Source organism: Chanodichthys erythropterus, chromosome 5 (assembly GCF_024489055.1).
Source record: "Chanodichthys erythropterus isolate Z2021 chromosome 5, ASM2448905v1, whole genome shotgun sequence".
NCBI lineage: Eukaryota > Metazoa > Chordata > Actinopteri > Cypriniformes > Xenocyprididae > Chanodichthys > Chanodichthys erythropterus.
In genome coordinates, this window is record NC_090225.1 from 7,863,124 (window position 1) to 7,882,950 (window position 19,827).

The window sequence follows — 19,827 nt, forward strand, 5'->3', positions numbered from 1 at the left end:
AATTTATGTAGTTAAGACGCAGTTAAGTATATTTCCTAACTCGTTACCTGCGTATTTCAGTTTTCCATTAGCCTATTAAAAACAAAACAACTCAAAAACAATATAAAATAACTTTTACAAGAGGAAATATCCACGTTTTTTTTATTTTTATTCGTCTCGCAAAATATCAGTAGCCTATTCTTTACTGTTCTTATGCGTTATCGTTCTTTTATTATTGCATTATTAATATATGGAGCATTCGATAAAGAATTTCTTATTTATTACACGTTTTTACAACCGAATTATAAATAGTCTCCAGTTTAAATACGCAAATAAACAGAATTGAGGAAATTATTTGGTGAGCACACATACAAAAATAGATAGATGGGCCTACAGGCTAGAAAACACAAACCCTACATTTTTTTCTTAGCTGGAAACCGTAGTGTTTCACTAAATGACAGATATGATTTACAGGTCTAGTCTAATGACAATGTTTGTGTTTGCTCACTGAATGAAAATATTGCTGACCGTTTTAGGCTACTCTGATATTTGACAAATAGCCTATTGTGTATAGCCTTATGTGTTATGCGTTTCTGTAAAAATCTGAGAAAAAAAAATATATTTTTTTTCGTTAATTCGCATAAAACAGAGTTACAGCTGATATTGGGTAATCTATAGAAAATAAGATGTATGATAAAGTAAAACCTAAAAAATTTATGGGTCATTCCTGCTTTTTTTTTTTTTTTTATACAGTCTGTTTCCTATAATAGGCTAATTATAAACAAAGAACTCGCAATGTTTTCTCTTTAGCATTTCTCAAACATAATTCATTGTCCACATTAGCAACTGACGGCTGCAGTTATAATTTAGCCAACTGCAAACGAGCCTTTACAGAATACAATCTTGTTCAACAAAACCACAACAAATGCACGTTCAGCATAGCCGTTTATATTCTGAAATGAGTATTCGATATATGGTGAGATGATGGACTGACAACATGATAAAAGTATATGAAATTGAATAAGAAAGCGAACACCGGTCGTGTCATTCACCTAAAAGTTGTGCTGAAAACATTTTCTTTGTAAAAATATGAAAAAAAGATGATAAGTCACATCGATTATTTATCGTCTCCCACTTAGATGAAATAAAGTATTTCGAAATACTTTTTGTATTTAGAAATAAACTATTTTTATTCATAAACTTCAAAGCATAAGTAATAAAAATGAACCTGAAATTATTTCAAACGTGTTTTTGGCGTCATTGCTGAAAATCGTTATACCAAACTTTCAATATAGGCTGATTGCTGGCTCAGTCATTAGAAAAAATAATAATAATAAAATCTCTCAGACACCGACGAATACACTTATGATTTTAAATCTTATTCGAAATTAAATAGTTTAGTAGAACTGTAAAACCTGCAACCATGGAAATGACATGATTTGTAGGCTATTTAAAACGGCAAAATCAATATAGGCTACTTAAATGACAGAATTTAGTTAGTTGAGTTTTGGTGATGTTCAGTTAATGAATACCGAAGACAGAAATATGGAACAGAATTGTTTCTTATTTTCCAGAATACATACAAAAAATACCAATTCTCTCTCCGTGGTGTACACCTGAAAAATAACGGCAATTTCAAATCATGTGGACAGTTTGGGATTTAAGAAACAAACATGCATGTAAATTATCTTCTTTTCAATGAGACATTAAATAATAACGAACAATACAATCATAGCAATTCCAAATCAACATCCAACTGAAGACCCCTATTTTATTAGTACTCTAACATGTGTTTCACGTTATCTACAGAGTTCATGTAATGCACTTTTGAGTTGCTCAAATATTTTCATTTGTATTATTGTCCGCTTTGAGCTGACATAAATAAATACAGTGAGTCCACGGATCCAGTCCTTCAGTGGCGCGATGATATAAAAGTCTTTATATTTCAATCTTTATAATCTATAAATTTGGACAGTCTGTTTTTTTGTTGTTGTTTTTTTTGTCCGTTTTTTACTGGTATCCAAGCGCTGATGCTGTGGTGAGTCTTTGACCGTACAGTGCATAGGGAGAATAATAGGGACCGGTCGCGGCAGGTACCGGAACCGGTGCGCCGGGAGTAGGCAACGGGCTCTTTGAATACGGGTGATAGCGGCTGCTTAGTCCTAACGCGTGATGCGGGCTCCTAAGTGCCAGTGTCCCGGGGCTCCCAGGGGCTCCTGAGGGCGGCATGTGCATATGGCATGCCATAGCTGCGGCAGCAGCACTAGCTAACGATGATGAACTGGGATAACCCGATATCAACTTTTCGGTCCCGGTGAACGCGGTGTGCGTCCGCAGGTGGTTAAGAAGTTCTTCGGAGGACGAGAAACGCTTGTCACAAGGTCCGTTAGCTGACACCCAGTTACACACATGCGGAAGAGGGTCGTTGGGCAGCATGAAGCCATAGGGATACAAAGGGTGTCCACCAAAAGATGGCGGCGAGGAGTGAACCCCGTGCAAAGGGTGTGTCGGGTACATGAGTGGATATCCGGACTTCAAAGCGGACGCGGCCGCCGCAGCCGCCGAGTCGTGTGTGCAGGAAGCTCCGGCTGCACCGGCTAAGTGGCTGGCACAGTGGTAACTCAAGCAGTAAGGGTCTCTACAAAGGCTAGCTGACATTATGGATGGAGGGGATGCCCCGGCTAGAGGGCTCGAGCCAGCTTTACTGCAGCCCAGCGAGCTGGCGAGCTGTGCGTTGACCAGACTTCCACCGTGGGGCAGGAAGTGTTGGGGATAGCCGGCGTAGGCCCCTGCTAAACTGCCAGGGTACGTCATGCCAGCCGGGGGTAGAGGAAAAACAGTCTGGCCGGGTTTGTACGGAGAAACGGGGGCTACAAGTCCTGACCCCAGGACGGAGGCTGAGGACGAAGAGGTGACAGACGAGGACTCCGACGTCGCTGCTTTGGATCCTGATGTGGTCTCCTGGTGCTGGTTGACCTCCACGTTAATTCCCGCACAGCTCACGCTTATCCTGCTATGGCTGACGCTGGTCGGTGCAGATCCATCAGAGGAGCAGTTTTTATTACAATCAGACTCTTTCTTTTCATCTCTCTCTCCCTTTCCATCTGACGGCATCGGAGAAGCCGAAGTGCTGGAATTCGGGCTGCCAGTCCTGGGAGTGAATGGCTGGCAGGTGGCGCTAGGCACACGGAAACCAGACTTCTCTCCGTTCGACACCCCAGAAGACGAGTCCTTCTTATCCGCTGGCTTGGAATACGGCTTGAAGCTGGATTTGTCTTCCACACCGATGTCACTCAGTTTTAAAGGACCAGATTTCGACTCTTTTTCGTTAGATCCGTTTGATGTTACAGAGGAGAGTTTGGAGGAGGGTGGAGGGTCCGGTTTACCGATCTGAGAGCATGTTTGCGCAAGAAGAGCCAGAGGACTTTTCTTGGCATCGAGCTGCGAGGATAGATAAAAATAAAGGACGTAAACACCACAAATGTGTAAAAGCACAATCAATACAACGCATGTGTGAAAATAAACAACAAATAAACTTCATTGAACGACTCGTCGCTTCTGTTTTGAACGTTTTACGCGAGTCGATAATGTGCGCATCGCGCAAAACGCGCTGAAAGGGTAAATGCCTCGTGCCAAAAGCGCATTTACAACGTTAGCTGAATTAAAGAGGAAAACTGGTCGAATTAAAATACGATGTTAGCAATAGGGTTTTATTCATGTTATCCATTCAGCTCCGCTACGTCTAATCCAAGATTTCCGTAATTTCTCCGACAAAAGAGAATGCGGACTTGTTCTAAAATAGCTACATAATGAAACAGCGAATTCACATCTTACCTCAATTGGACTAACCGGGGTGGATGGCAATGGCTGAAGATATTCAGGGTGTAAAATGTGTCCTGTGCGTGCAGTAAGCATTTTCAAAATCTTTATGGGAAGTCGGTTAGCTTGCCGTAAAGGGTCCGAAGGAGGGACGGAATGGAGAAAAGGCTTGCTGACGACCGCGGAGTTGTTATTCCGAGAGCTGCTGCTGGTGCTTTCCCAGACTAGATCAGTATCACTATTTCTTGAAGCAGAAGCAGAGGGCGATGTGATCATGACCCAATTCTCATGTATTTTGTTGGTATTTCATTTATCAGATTAATAAATAAAAAAAACTATGCCGTAATCTTCATTCAAATAGTAGAAATAAAGATAAATTGTATAATCCGCATGGAGCAAAGTGCGAGGCTATCGCAGATCCGGAGCCGCGTGTGACACCACAGGCATAGCGCGCGCTCTGTCTCTTCCCGTAGGTCCGCGCGCTTGTCCTCCCAAACCAAGAACTGGTAGAAATTTTCACTTCAAAAGCAGCTGAATTAGTCCGAGATTAAAGCCCTTGCCGCCTTCCAATCAAATGGGACCCCGAGGTGATTGGAGGGTCAAGGGGATGTGACGTTCCTCCTCCTGCAAGCGCCTCTATTTTGACAACTTGGGGGAGGAGATTTTGCTCAATATGTAGGTTGTCGTGCACGCCGCTGCCTTTGTCAAAAATGAGATTTAAACCGCTCGTTATTCATTTTCACGAGCAGACTTCCTTAATTTTAGTATTTTTTTTAGAAGATTAACTAATTGAGAAATAAAAAAATCTGTTTTAGTCTCTTTTGTAGGCCTTTTATAAGATTAAGCCCCACATTTAATGATGATGATTAACACCTTTTACAAAAACAGAATCAAAACAATAAAGTTTGTAAGATTCTGGTTTATTTTTATTATACACCTCTTTGTATTAAGACTACATTTTAATAACTATCTAATCTTTTGATTTATTACTTATTTTGTTTGTATAAACTGAAATTTAGTCTAAGATATTGTGTGCGTTTAGTTGTTTTTTTTTTACTTTTACGCCTACCCTGTGTGAGTCGACTGAAACATGAGACCATAAACACAAGATCAACTTGTAGTGTTTGAATTCCCCAATCAGACAAGCGTTGACAAGAGCAGACCAATGCAGTGATAGAGGGATGTGAATGTCACATGTTTTCAATATAATATACACCGCCCTTCTATTTCTATCCCCACCCCTCCGTCAACTGTCAATTCTGCTCGACCACAATCAATCAGTTATTTGTCAGTTGCTGTCAATCCTTTTCTTACTTCACGTCAGCTTTTGAAGCTGATTATGTGCCGCGAGTGACGGAGAAAAGGGCAAAAGAAGCATCCTGGAGAACAGTCACTTAATTTGAGGGGCATGCAGTTTCTCTTTTTGATTCAGTTTGGAAAGGTTTTTTTTTAAACCTGCGGTAAGACAAGAACCTTTCCCCCGTGTGTGTTTTCTTTTTTCTTTTTCAATGAAAGTAATAGAAAATCAACCACTGGTCATTAATCCTATATAGTTTATTTAGGAATACAGCTGCTAAGAGTAAAACAACCTTTTTTTTTTTTTTTTTAAATATTTATTCTTGAGGACCTTTTTTGACTGATTTAAATATAAAAATGAATATGCCATATAATTATTGTACTTTAAAAAAATTAAAAAAAGTTAATAAAAACACAAGGCAAGCAATGTAAATGTGTGTAAGCTAATGTTATTTTAAATTAACAAAGCAATTGTCATATTTGTTCATTATCATTTGTATAATTGTATAGCCTATATATATATATATATATATATATATATATATATATATATATATATATATATATATATATATATATATGTATATGTATATATGTATATGTATGTTTATAACTTTTTTCCCTCTGCATTGAATTAAAAAGAAACAAGTCGATGTGTTGTGTTTTTCTGATTGCATGAACAGTAGCAAGACCTGTTTTAAACAAGCTGAGGCTGGTTTCAGACAGGTGTACATGATAGCTACTTCAAATTATATTTTCCTCGTCTCAAATGCAGTTTAAGGTTTTTCCGGACACTACATGTTTTGCACAAATGTGAACTTCACTTGTAGGTTATTGCGTTGCCTAAAGCAAAAAACAACAACAAAACTTTAACTCACTTGGAATGTTAAAAGAGGCAAGAATACAACAACAAGAATAATAAAAAATGGTCCAGACAGTCTTTCCATTCATGTCAACTAAATTTTATTTACACACAATAATATTATTCATTTTATTTGACAATACCAAAATACATAAAAGAAAGAGAAATGGTCTGTCAGACCTTTGAGAAAAGAAGTTTAAAAAGCCTTGAACTATTCACCGCTGAGACGGCTAATCAGTATTGAGGCTCCGGGGCAATCGGGCAGCTTTTCAATGCGCTTTGCCTTTCATCTCTCACTGGATGGAGGCGCTCAATTAAAAGCCTATCAGTTTGTAAGTAAATCAACGCCTATCAAAGTTGTCACATCAAACAAAACGATTATTATTGCAACCCGCCTCCACCATTAATCTCTTTCTGCGGTAATCCGCTTGACAGGTCATCTAGGAGAGCAAGAAAACCTGGAGTGGACAGTCATCAGCGTGAAAGAAATGTATATTTCGCTGGAGTATCTCAGATACATGAAACAGATAACCCTGGTCTGTGACAAACAATAAACATTGCTGGTTTGCCCTACTTGGCAATTATAAATCCCAAAACGCGGTTTTATTTAGCACATATTGCACTTTTTAAATTAAATAATAGCCGACACCCCCTCCCTTTAAAAATTCACATTGCTTAAATTAGCCAAGTACATCTAACTTTTAAAATAAAATATACATAATTTTATTTTAAAAACATATAAACCAATAATAATGTGTAAGGTAATTATCTCTCTCTCTTTCCAAGAATCAATATTTAGGATACTGAATGCATTTGCCTTTTTTACGTGTTTTAATATTTAGAAAAGTTAGAATTATGTATTCACAATACAATAGGCCTTGCTCAAAGACATAAACATGGTGCAATTCTGAAAACCATAGTCGATTTTAAACAAGTAAGAAAAAATATTTCTCACTCTTTATTTATAGATTGCATTAACATATCATATTTGTAGGCTATTTTAGTTTTTGAAAGTGCAAATAGAGGGACGATTTTGCTTTAAAACAGAATACCTTTTCTAATACAACACATACGGCCATTTTAAACAAGCTGAACGCAGAATGTTTCTTCAGTATGTAAAGATGTGTGATTGTTTTCTGCAGAGGCTGTCAGCGCGTGACACACTGCGTGAGATATTAGGGCAGAGAAGAGTAACCATAAATTTCCAGCATCGGGCAAAAAAATTCTCTTTATTGTCTGCATGACGAATGAGCTTCTGAACCAGATACCAAACACTCGGTATTACACTTACATGGGAACATATTTTAGGGGGGTCATAATTGATATTATTTAAATGCAAATGTATTTTCATATCATGTTTATGTATGACTAAACAGTCATCTATGCATAAAGCGCCCAAAACCCCCGCGCTTGTTTAAAATATTTTTCTGTAGTCAAAGTTGAGAACCGCACATTACAATTTATCAAAATAAACAATAACAATCAGGCTACATTTTTTACCCCTTAAGTTGCAAATACATTTTAAACGGTTGCTGACATTAAGTGTTGGGTAAAGCAGCTTAGTCAAAGTAAGCAACACAAAATCAGTTCCAATTAAAATACCGTAGGCTATTAATTTACTTTTAGTGTTTAGAAAAAACTCTCACAACAGTACATTGCGGATATTCAGCCAACTCAAATAGCTACTTTAAAAATGAAAACAGCGTCTCAGTCCGCTTCCTTTCTTTCAAAACATAGCATCTACAATACAAATAATAACAATTAAAACTATAATAGCGTAATTATTCCTTGCAACATGCATTACAAAGCATTTTCATCATTAAGTTCGCTAAAAGAGACCACAACGAACCACTTTACCTTAAATTACACACGCGCTCCGATGTGATACGACAGGTAAGAACATTTACAGACACAATCCCTTTATTTTCTACAAAGATGATAATATAAATAGATTTCCATTGGCGTCTTATGAAGCATATATTAGTAGCCAAACTAAGTCGTTACATTATTCTAGTATTCGTGCGCTACCGCCAGCATAAGATCAGAAATCCTACTTGTCTCCACACTGTCTGCGCGTCCAAAACTTCCGCCTATGGGAGGTTCCGTGGTGACGTCATGGCGCTCCCAAGCTCTCGAGCGTCTCCCTTTCTGCGTGTCCTGTTATAAAACGATAACAATAAAGCTTTAAGGTGTTATTTTAACTTAAACTATTAAATGAACACACGAATGTGATGAAATACAGTAAAATAGGATTATAATACAGTGAAATATGACTTTTGCATTGTAATACGTCCATGTTAAACACATTCTTTGGAGATTTGTTCTAACTTCCAGTGATTAAAACGGCTTTTTTTAACAGAAGGCTGTTCATATTGCTACTCACCATTATTTTCATGGCAAAACATCCTTGGGAATGCCTTATAACCAGCTAAAACTGATTTGAGCAATTGAACAGTGGCGCGTGCTTCCGTCTAAGATCAGCTGACATGAGCACGCGGAAGAAGTAAAGCTTCATACGGAGCGTAGTTTAAAAGTTTAGTTTGAAAACATAAAGCTAACGTTTCATTCTTATGAGCATAAAAACTTTTGTGCTGGTCCTCGTTAGAAGCTTCTTTCTTTCTGAACTGTCATTTGACTGCAATGGCATACAACGAGTCAATGGTTGTTGTGAATGGAAGTCAGGTAAGTGAAATATTGCAAACAAGTTGTCCTGTGACCTACTGTATATTATGGACCAGCAGACACCAAACGCCCCGAAATGTGCGTTTGTTTTGTTTTTTTAATAGTTTTTTGTCAAGTCATGAAGTGTCATGCAGGTGGATATTAATATAAATACATTTTATGTATCGCGAGACGACTGTAGTCAAAAATATTAATACAAATATTTATTATAAACTGCTTAAATAGTTGTTAATTAACATAATAACAGTGGTTTAATTCACACAATAGCTGTATGTGAAGTATTTGCCTTCACATGTTTATGCACAGCTGAACAGCTTCATAACAAACATATATTTAATATTCCCATCAGCTCAGTAAATATTTAAGAAAGTCTATTTCTTGAAATAACATGAATTCAAAGTACCAGCTGTGTAATAAAACTGATATCTCTTCCCGGTAACACTTGATTTTACTGTGTCTTTGTTACACATTACTTACTACAGTAAACTATGCATTTTAATTACATGCAACTAACTCTTAACCAAACCCTACTCCTAACCATATAGTAACATGTTGTTAATTAAGATTACTCAGTACTTACATGTATGATTTCACTGTAACTAAGACCCTCTTCCTCTCTCTGATGCATTGATGCAGGTGTCCTGCATTGGGCATGATTGGGAAGACATTCCAGATTTTCTTGGGACAGAATATGGAGAATTGGCAAGGAGATTAGATCTCAGCTTCAACCTACTGAGGTAAGTTACTGTTTGTGTCTGAGTGTAACTCTTAACAGGCCATGATAATAGGAGGTCCATGATGACGGAAGACAGCAATGACATACATGGCACCTATTAGGCACACTGGATTCCTATATTGATCTGAGGAAGGTGAGATATCAAGTTTTTCTTCTAGGTTTTGGCAACAGGATTATGGCCCACTTTATCCTCTCTGTAAAGATGGAGAATAGCCATTATAGGGAGTTTCCACACCTGTTGTGTTTTTGATTTTGTACTTCCGTGTTGGTTTACTTCTGTTTTTAGGCCCTTTAAGATGCTGTTTGAACGCTGATGTTGGCAATGCACGTTAAGGAATTCAATATTTGGCAATTAAAGGTGCAATAGGACATTCTCTACAGAAACATTTTTTGTTATACTAGTTGAAAATCTCCTCATATCCTGATAGCAATCACTATGTTAAATGTTGTAAATGTATTTTTATAAATATATATCTGTGGAAGGCGTAGGGAGCATTAAATGTTCATCCAATCTTTATACTCGGTCCGAAAGAAATAATACGATGCCCTATCTGCCTGTCAACGTATGTTTTAACATACCCTCGCACACCCTGTTTGCGCTGACATCACACATCGTTAGCTCATTTCATTCTGTGGAGAGTTTAAACAGACAGACTTCAGTCACGGAGCACCGCAAACAAACAGCAGCCGCATTTTACAGTTCCTACTAGTGTTTTCACGGTACCAAAATTCCAGTAGTCTGTACCGATACCATGAAATTTTTACGGTTCTCGGTACCAATTTCGATACCACAGCAAAATCTGTTGGAACTATTTTACTATTTTATATAGCCTATTTTAAAAATATTAAATATGATTTGGAGTGTGTGTGTGTATATAGGCTACCTCAATGAAATACATTTTGAAATATAATAAATAAATAAATAAATAAATAAATGCTCAAACATCCATTGTGTACTGTTGAAAAAAAAAGCATATGCTGGTAAGGTAGGTTTTGAAGCTGTATGCTGGTCAAATGCTGTTCCTAAACTGGTCCTGCTGGTCCATGCTAGTCCTAAGCTGTTCCTGGACCAGCATAAACCAGCTCAAACAACCATACCAGCTTCAAAACTTACTTTACCAGCATAAGCTAGTTTTTTCAACAGGGGTAACGTGCGTGTTTATTTTAGCTATTCCGTCAGTGAAACGACACACTACAGCCTGTAAAACTATGAAATAAATATCGGTAAATAATGGTAACCTAAATAATAAGAAAGTTAAATATTATTTAAAAAAGCATTCGTTTTTTATTTCCACACAAAGACGCGTCATATAGCCAAAGTCCCGTTATTACTTTGATATACACTGCTTTGCGCTTTGAGAGGGATGTGGGACACGAGCAGGAAAGAGAGCATTTCCCTTTAATAATATCTTCATGTTATCTCCTGATGTTACAAACAACTGACACTTGTTGTAAAAGGTCTGAAGAGCGAGTTTAATCCTCCGCAGGAGCAAGACATTCAGGCTATGTTTGATTTAGCGCTGCCAGAGAAAACGAAAGTAAAAATCACTGGTGTGTGAAACGCGCTATGCAAATAAACATGACGCGCCTTATAAAGTCTAATAACAAGCACAAACTGTGTTAAATAGAAATTGACGTGCAAGCAAAAATGTTTCTGTCCTACTGTGTTTTTTCTACTTTACCACAGTAAAGAATGCGAACGGCCTATAGGCCTAAATGCGAACGAGAAACGTTTATAATCCCCTGCGTGAGTGAAGATTTGGGAAAAGAAACAGATTCCATGTTCAGTGGAATAACTAATGGAATATTGTTAAATTCTCTGATAATCGGGTGACCAGATCGCGATTCGCAAAACAGAATACAAATCTTAAATTTATGGACTCTCGTACCTCTCATTCGGCATGAACCAAAATGTTTCCATGGCTGCGATGTCACATTTAATTTCTAACCTATTATTTCTTCTGTAAACAAAGCTTTGTGCTTCACTTGTGTCATATTCACATAAATACTGGCACAGCCCTATCAGTGGGTACCAAATATATACCCGGATTCTCGGTACTACCGGTACTACAGAAATGCTGGTATTGTCACATTTTCAAAATTTCAGTACCGACTTGGTACCGGAGTACCGGTACTTTTGACAACACTAGTTCCTACTGAGTCAAAACAACAAGCTTATGCTGATTTCATGCCATAACTTCGTAATTAAAAGATGGCAACCCGTGATGTTCTAACCAGAGCTGTTCAGTCAGATGGGATCGTATGCTTTCAATGCTAGCAGGCTAATGTTAGCATTCCAGATCACCTACTGCACCTTTAAATATGTAATATTAGACTCCCTTTGCTTACAGAAAAAGGCTTGAATTGGCTGAGAAAGTCATTGTGTGAAGGATGTTTCTATCATGTGAAACATTCTAGAACATTGTCATAAATGACAGGATCCCAACCGCATACAACATCTCTGACTCAATCTACCTGTCGTGCTTACAGTCACACTTTTGCATTAAGTGCAATTTAATACTTGCATTATGTGCATTACATGGTCCGCCGTGTCATCGAGACATCAGAGAGCGGCAGGTACAGTAGCGGCGTGCCATGCTGTGGCCAGATAAAAAGCCTGATCAATAAATGTGACATGTTAATGCTGAGCAAATAGAATAAAAGAATCCTTTGACAGGATATGAAGAAGCACCTTGTGGCAGCTGGGGAGGGGGATGCCATTTCACCAGCAGGACTAGCAAAGCTGATCTGACAACTAAAAGAGAGGAGATGATGGTTATAAGGTGCCTTTGTTTCAGACTTCTTTTCTTGACCTGTCAGGCCTTGAAGAACTCTGAATGGGCCTCTTTTTGTCATGTGAAAATTGTCGTCTTGAGGCAGTTATCTGTGCTGAAAATGTGGATTCTTCCATTTAATTGATTCGCTTTGCACTGGAGTCTGTCACATTAATAATTGCCAAATCCTGTGCTGCTTCAATGTGTCGCACATAAGTGTACGCTTATCGGCACATTAATATTCCTAATGAGCATTTCTGACTGGCGACCCGGCATTAGTTGAACACTGTAGAACCCAGAATTGTGTCTGTGTTTAGGTATAAAATTTTATGTAATTTTGCATCATGTACTGAATTTGGTCAATCGTCATGTGTATAAATTATATAAAATGCTATACTAACAGATATCTAATCACGATTGAAGTAATAAGTACAACCACTCCATCCTTGGACTCATAAAGGGAGGGGATCAGAGTTTTTTTGTGCTTTGTGTTTGTTCTTTAATGCAATGCTCCTTATTGCATCATTTTACCATCCGTAATGTTTCCTGATAGTTTCACCATATGCATAGCAGCATTGCTACAGATAGAAATGCTTGCACCGTTGAACCATTATGCTATCATCAAATCATTTATAACTTTTTGTGTGTAAGATAATTACGAGAATAGTTGGGCACATCGAGAGCCTATTAATAGGAATGCTTAGAACAATGTCATATTCATTCATTACAGATGCAGCGACGTGCACACAGAAGAGTGAGGTTTCACCACTTATGTTTTGGACTAACCCCAGTCTTGTTCACTCAGAATCACACTGCCTATAAAGATGGTATTTGGGAACAAGGCTTGTCAGCAGAAAGCCCCCCTCTCTGACATCTGTATGTATATATCAAATGCAGAATGTTAAAGCTGGCTCTGAAATCATGACTTTTTTATTTTTTATTTTTTTTACCACTTCACAGAGCTTTTGAGCAGAATAGAAGGTTTTGTTACTGGAGCTGTTTTGGTCATATGCTTTGTTGGGGTTAGGGTTACATTCAGTATGAAATTTAATTTATAAAGAGGCATGTGATCAGAATAAAGTGAGGATGTGGCCTACAGTCAGGATTTCGCTGCCTCTTCTGCCATGTTCACACAAAGACCCCACAGTAAGAAGTTAATAGACAGACATCCTGCCCTCTAGCATGAGGACTTAAATATGTGAACATGACAAAGTGATGGAAAGGTTCTTTCATTGTCCTCAGGCCTGCCACAAGACAATTTAGGTCATCTAGAAATGAGTGTGTATTCAGAATGGGTCACTATAGTTGACTAGTCGTCTAGATTGACTAGTTTTAGAATCTTAGGTTTTATTTCACTGTTTTTTTTTTTTTTTTCATTTTTCTTTTTTAGTGACACTTTGAAAGGTAAATCCCTTTCTGAGACATACTCTACCTAAAAATGAAAATTCTGTCATCGTTTACTCATCATTTACATGTTTTTCTGTGGAAATAACAGAACATATTTTGAGAATTGTCTCTTTTTTTCATTCAGTAAAATCAATGGGTTCCAGTGTTGCTTGGTTTCCAGTGTTCTTCAAAATATCTTTTTATGTTCCATAGAAGAATGTCTTACAGGTTTAGAACCACATGAGGGTTATTAAATGGCAGAATTTTAATAGCTGGCGTATCCCTTTAATTCATTCCCTTTAATGCACTGTTGCTACAGCTATACATGTGTAGATGGGCATCTTTGGCCATTACGTTACCATCAGTATTGCATTATACTGTTTGTCAAGTTAAAAAGAGTTCAGATTTAATGATTTAAGTATGTCTTGAGACCTCTGCGTCCTGTTCCTTCTGTGTCCTGTTCCTTCCCGAAACAAGCCTTATTCACTTATGTAAAGGGATAGTTCACAAAAAAATTTAAGTTCTGTTATCATTTGATCATTTGCTCACCCTTATGTTGCTTCAAACCTGTATGACTTTCTTTTGTGAAGCACAATAGAACATATTTTGAAGAATATTTAGAATTTTTTAGATGTTAATAGATGTTAATTAGACATATTTTAGATGTTAATATTTTGTGTGTGTGTGTGTATGTGTGTCACAGAGAATGAAATGACTTGAGGGTGAGTAGATGATGAAAGAATTTTAATATTTGTGTGAAATAGACCTTTTTAGTCATTTAGGCAAAGTAACTACTAGTAAATTTTAAAATGATGTATTTTAGCATATCCCTAGAATCTACCAATTCTCAGACTGCCAAATTCAGTGAAAAATGTATCATAATATTTATTGTTGTTTTAAGGATTACATAAAATATATTTTATGTTCTACCTGTGAAGAGTAATTAATAAAATCTAAGGTTTAGTCATGATTTATTTGAACCATTATTTTGAGAATTCTCAAAATGGAAGTTAGATGTTCAGTTCACAGTGATGTACCACAGCTCAAAACCATTGCGTGCACTCACAGGCTGTGTTACCTGATGTGAGAGGTGTCAGAGAGAATCTCTGCAAACACGCATGTAAAATCACATTCAGTTTATCAGACTTTTCGCTAGGTGCCTTTTGTGTGGTTTTAACGTTGAGGTGGTGTGAAGGTGAAATGTTACCTTTCTCAAGACTGGCCATGAAGTGATATTAGATCATAGACAGGAGGAGTAATCCCAGGTTGGGGATTGCTGTCAAAATGTCCCCTCCAGTGTCCTAGACATGCATGGCTTTGTGGGAAGTGGATGGTGAAAGCTAAGGGAATGTTATTGTCTTGTCTGGTCCTGTCCAGATGAGGGGTAAACATGATGGCCCTCAGTCATGCAGAGGTACAAAACGGCCGTGAATTCCTCTCTCCGGTGTCACTTTCGGTCTAGGAGGTCCGACAGTCTGTCTGTCATCAGATTCAGTTTATTACGCCAACCTCTCATATGAGCCAACAGCCAAATCAAGGAGAATATATTTCAAAGGGAAACTGTTATAAGTTGTATAAACCTTGAATGTAACAGCCAAACATCCAACAGAATTTAAAATGATGCTCATAACTACACAGCTGGACTTAAGTTATTTCTAGTTAGAGATTGCTGTAGATATCATCCAATGCATAAGAGTTTCCACATTAAGTCACACAAAAACCAGTGCACACCTGCGTGTATGTCTTGAAGGCAAATCAAATATGCTAACTTGCATTTTCAAATGGAGCCACTTTAAATGTAGACAGCCTGTCACATTGAGATGCAAGTAGTCTGATGAAAACGGAACAAAGAAGACAAAGTACGGTGGCTGGGTACACCGAGAAATGAAATATAACCTTGTATGGACTGTCAGCAATGTCGTTTTATATTCATATCTAAAGCACATTATAGCATTACACTCCAGCTCATGCTTCACTCATCTGTCTCTCTTCATTCGTCACGGGCGAGACTTTGTCTTTCAAGCCCCCGCGCGCCAACACCAGAAGGCTCCTGTTAATTGACAAATGAGAGCCTGCGACATGAAGTGCTCCCTCAACATCAGAGCAAGGTGGAGTCTCCTTTTTGATGGGGCTATTATTGGCATAAGCCAGTAAAACGCATCACTCTCCACCGAAATGAGAAGTGACAACGGTAGAAGGGCCTGTCATTGTCTTCCGGGTGTGTTCAATCTGCGGCTGTGCCAGTATGTAGATAAAATGTCAGTTAAGAGTACGAGGGAGAAACTGTCGAAATGAAGTCGTCAAATCACTTAGCCCGCCGAGGGTATGGAAATTGATGCTTTCGTGGAAATGAGAATTTTCCATATCTGATCTATCAGGCTTATTTAGCACTAATATTTGGGAACAGCCCAGACTGTTTGGCTTGCATTAGAAGAGGATGCTGCCTTCTTTTAGCCCTGTCTGGTTTGTTAGACAGGCGCAAGTGGCAGAAATGGAATTTATGCATTTCCATTCAGGGCGTCGCTCTTATAAATCAGCTATGAAGCAATAAAATCTCATTTAATTTCTCTGAGCAAATTTGTACCTCTGTGATTGCTTCAAGAGGGGATGAGCTGACAGGCAAAATTGTGAGAATACAGAGAAACCATTTTGGATGCATTATAGTTGACATGTTTGTTACTTGCTGCTTTGCTAATGGATAATTTAAATAAGTTTAGTCTGCGGTTGTTGTATGTCTTTGTTCCACTGTGAAGATATGACCCAGTTGTGCTAAAGGAATTTTTTTTAGGTCAAAGCAAACATGACATTAAATGAAAGAGAGAATTTCTTCTTTACTAAAGGATGGAGTGAGATTTTCTTGACCCTAATCACCGTATTTGTTTTTGAGCCTGACCTGTAAGCAGAATCATTCTTTCAGGAAGTCTTTTGCTAGTCATTAAGTATATTTACATGGACTTTAAAAGTTAAATTTTAGACAGACTATTAGCAGGAATTTAAGTATCATACCTGTCCATTTTTTGTGCTTACGGACTAACAGACCTAGATAATACAGTTGTAACTCTGCTTTGCCCAGAATGTATATACATTAATTAGACTACTGTAGGCCTCTGCGTTGTGCGTTTGCTCCAAAAGACATCCATGATGTGCAACGTGTATCCTTTAAATAATGTATATTAGCGTTGTCAAAAGTATCGACTTTGGTACCAAGTCGGTATTGAAATTTTAAAAATGTGAGTCTTTGAGCGCTGTTGCGCGGATTTGTAAACACCTCTGATTGGCCATTGTGTTCACACGCTCAACAGATATGTCTGTGATTGGCTACAATGATCAACGCTTCAAAAACATGCTGTAAATAGACATCAATGAGGCTCTTCACTGAGCGCTTACATGGATGCACACGGGAGTGTTTGAATACAGGCATCTATATGTGGACCGGTCCGCTGATAGACGCCTGCTTTCAAATTCAAACACTTCCGTGTGCTTTCAAACACTCTCGTGCGTTTACAGACATATGTCACAGACATATGTATGTTGAGCGTGTGAACACAATGGCCAGTCAGAGGTGTTTACGAATCCATTCAACAGCACTCAAAGCATCACATTTTTAAAAATTTCAGTACCGACTTGTAGGGCTGGACGATACATGGAAAAGTAATCAAAATTCAGAACCTCTAACCGACATAATTTTCCCATGTCGGTTATTATTATTATTATTTTTTTAATCCTGCTAATACTTTCCCCTTAAAAACATATATACATATATAACGTATAGTCACATGATTCTGCCCCATCCAGTCAGCGACATGGAAGCAACACGGAGGAGAACTCAGACGCAGAGTCATCACACGCACACAGCGCGAGCGCCGAAGTGAGATTACTTTCTCTTGCCTCTTCACTAAACTTTGTCATTGTGTTTTAAGGCTCTCAAATTTGGACATTCAAGCGATTTCAGACTATCAGTTGTGTATTGTTATTTTGAGCTACATCATAATAGAGAGACGATATGACTAATTCACACATGCAATCGCTCTCATTAATGCATTCGAATAAATTTACTGGTACTGTGCTCACTTATCTGTATCTGCTTTACAATGTGCAGAAATCTGTAAGAAGTGTTACGAACCAGTACATAAAATAACTGCTGAAAGTGAGCTGTAATGTCAGAGCACTCTTTCATTAGGAAAAAATATCCCAACTTTAATAGTCAAGCATATTTACAGTACAAACCTTGTCAGTGAACTATGAGGGCAACAACCCCCCCAACAACAAAACAAAAAACAAAATAATCGTTCATGAATCGTAATGAAGGTAAAATTTTCAATTAATCAAGATTTTGATTTTAAGTCATATCATCCAGCCCTACTGACTTGGTATCGAAGTCTGTACTTTTGACAACACTATTACATATTGTGTTGTGTACTTGGACAGATTGACTGTAGCTTAATTACACAAAACCCATTTTAACTCGTTTGTAACTCACTGGCGCATACTTCTATTCTTGTAGTGTTATTTAGTTCCCGTTATCATTCAACAGGAAGGGATGTCCTCGTCTTGTCGTGGTACTTCCAGCCGTTTCTAATGTAGTTGGCCTTAACTCGAGGAGCCACACGTCCTCGCCTCTTTTGCGTGGCAGTTTTTCCTGCTCTATATATAAACAGATCTGTACTTGATTGCCCCGGGAAGAATAAAATCCAGTTGATGTGCAATATCTATGCGCCCACCACAACAGGCACTGCCGTCTGTCCGGCCAACGAGAGGGGAACATCATCAGGTCCTACCAAATTCGTTTTGAAAAGTTCTTGCAGGCAAATCATGCTTTCTGTATTTTGGTAAGATGACAATCTTGTATCTGATAAAAAAACATTTTTCTTCCACACGTTACTGCCAAACCACAGCAATGTGGTGTTCATTTAGAGGTCTGTCCTTCTGTCCCGTCTGGCTGGCAGAAGTTAAAGCACAGGTATGAACACACAGACTAATGCTGGTGTTTGGACTTGAACCGCAGGCTTATGAATCCAGCTTTCAAGATGCTTTCTGGTACATGTTGTTATAACAAGATGTCTCTAAATCTCATTTCAAATTCGACTTTCCAAGAACATTCCATGTTTGAGTGGTGGAAAGGTCTCCGCTTTGTCAAACGATCGCTAATCACCCTGTGTTTATCTCACAAACCACCTAGATTGTAAATGTCAGTTCTGACTGCTGACTTGTGTACTTTGGTTTTGAAATAATGCTCTCAAGACTGCTGCTCTGACATCTCAAATAAATGAATGGCTTCATTGTTGTAGATGTTTATTCCAAAAAAAAAATCCAGTTAAGTAAGAAATGATTTTATGTGACTTTCCAATTTCATCTTTACCTATCGGAAATGCCAATAAATATTCTGCAGCCTGATGCCAAAAATTCATTCCATTCCACGAGTCTAGTCTCAGCTGTAGCATAAATCACAGTTCCGCTGTTTCGGTGCAACAAAAGAGCCCTGATGGCAAAAGAATTATCTTTAAATCATTATCAACATTTCTATCAGCCAAATATCTTTTCAAACACGCTGTACGGCCCCTCCAGGCACATCTCAAACCGTTGGTCTTGAATTGAAGGGAACATCTTTATGTTCTCTTTTTGTTCAAATTAAATATATATTGGGCACGGGCGTCATTCTCTCTATAACTGCATCCCTGTTTTATTGTATACCCGAAGACGGATGGTGTGCCTGTGACATAGTGATTTACAGGCCCTCAGTTTTCTGTGGCAGGGCTTTAGAGAGGATAGCTGACATCCAGCCAGCACTTTGGAGGGGTAGAATAAAAGCTGACGTTTTATTGGCTTTAAGGAAGAGAGAATAGGAAGGCCGGTCACACAGGGGAGAATAATAGTTTCTGTACTTTATTTTTCTCAGGCCCTGCCAGCTGTCACAGAGCCCCCCAAAAAACGGAGGTTAAATTTATAGGGTATTATTTAGAGACATGTCAGCGGTAATGGCTACAGCTATGATTTCAATTATCACCCACTAAATGTAGCTTAATTCACTGTGTTGGTGAACCTAATGAGTGAGTCTGACATCATTTTTCAAAAACTCGATACCGTGCTATTTTAATATTTTATGTTGACCAGTGGTTTAATTTTCCTCCCTCACGTTTGGCATCGAGGAAGGGTCGTTCCCTCATGGGCTGTTGTACTGTCAGCGTTATGTAGTTCAAAGTCTTCCCAGGGATATATTTTTCCATTGACAGAAATCCAATTAGTTTTAGTACACAGTCTGGCTGAATAAAAAGGCTCTTAAAATCTACAATATG

At 38.2% G+C, this 19,827-nt stretch overlaps 2 protein-coding genes across 2 annotated transcripts in view; one reads left to right on the top strand and one right to left on the bottom strand.

The window, feature by feature from the left end:
- Positions 1 to 926: 926 nt before the first annotated feature.
- On the bottom strand, positions 927 to 4,359 carry znf503 (zinc finger protein 503). The gene is made up of 2 exons (XM_067385134.1): positions 3,814 to 4,359; positions 927 to 3,420 (listed from the first exon to the last, which is right to left on the bottom strand). The coding sequence occupies exons 1-2, from the start codon at positions 4,072 to 4,074 to the stop codon at positions 1,990 to 1,992; spliced, it is 1,692 nt and encodes a 563-aa protein (XP_067241235.1). The 5' UTR covers positions 4,075 to 4,359; the 3' UTR covers positions 927 to 1,989.
- A 4,042-nt stretch (positions 4,360 to 8,401) lies between these two features.
- lrmda (leucine rich melanocyte differentiation associated) overlaps positions 8,402 to 19,827 on the top strand; it is a 335,881-nt gene continuing 324,455 nt past the window's right edge. Inside the window, exons 1-2 of the mRNA XM_067385135.1 lie at positions 8,402 to 8,638; positions 9,275 to 9,375. Coding sequence (XP_067241236.1) covers positions 8,597 to 8,638; positions 9,275 to 9,375 — 143 coding nt within the window. The 5' untranslated portion in view covers positions 8,402 to 8,596. The remainder of the gene's footprint in view (positions 8,639 to 9,274; positions 9,376 to 19,827) is intronic.

What these genes read in the sequence shown, in the direction of transcription:
- znf503 (XM_067385134.1), bottom strand. Translation starts at nt 4,074, where the DNA reads ATGATCACATCGCCCTCTGCTTCTGCTTCAAGAAATAGTGATACTGAT. An exon ending in CCCCGGTTAGTCCAATTGAG is followed by an intron (nt 3,421 to 3,813) that starts GTAAGATGTGAA and finishes CTATCCTCGCAG; the next exon opens with CTCGATGCCAAGAAAAGTCC.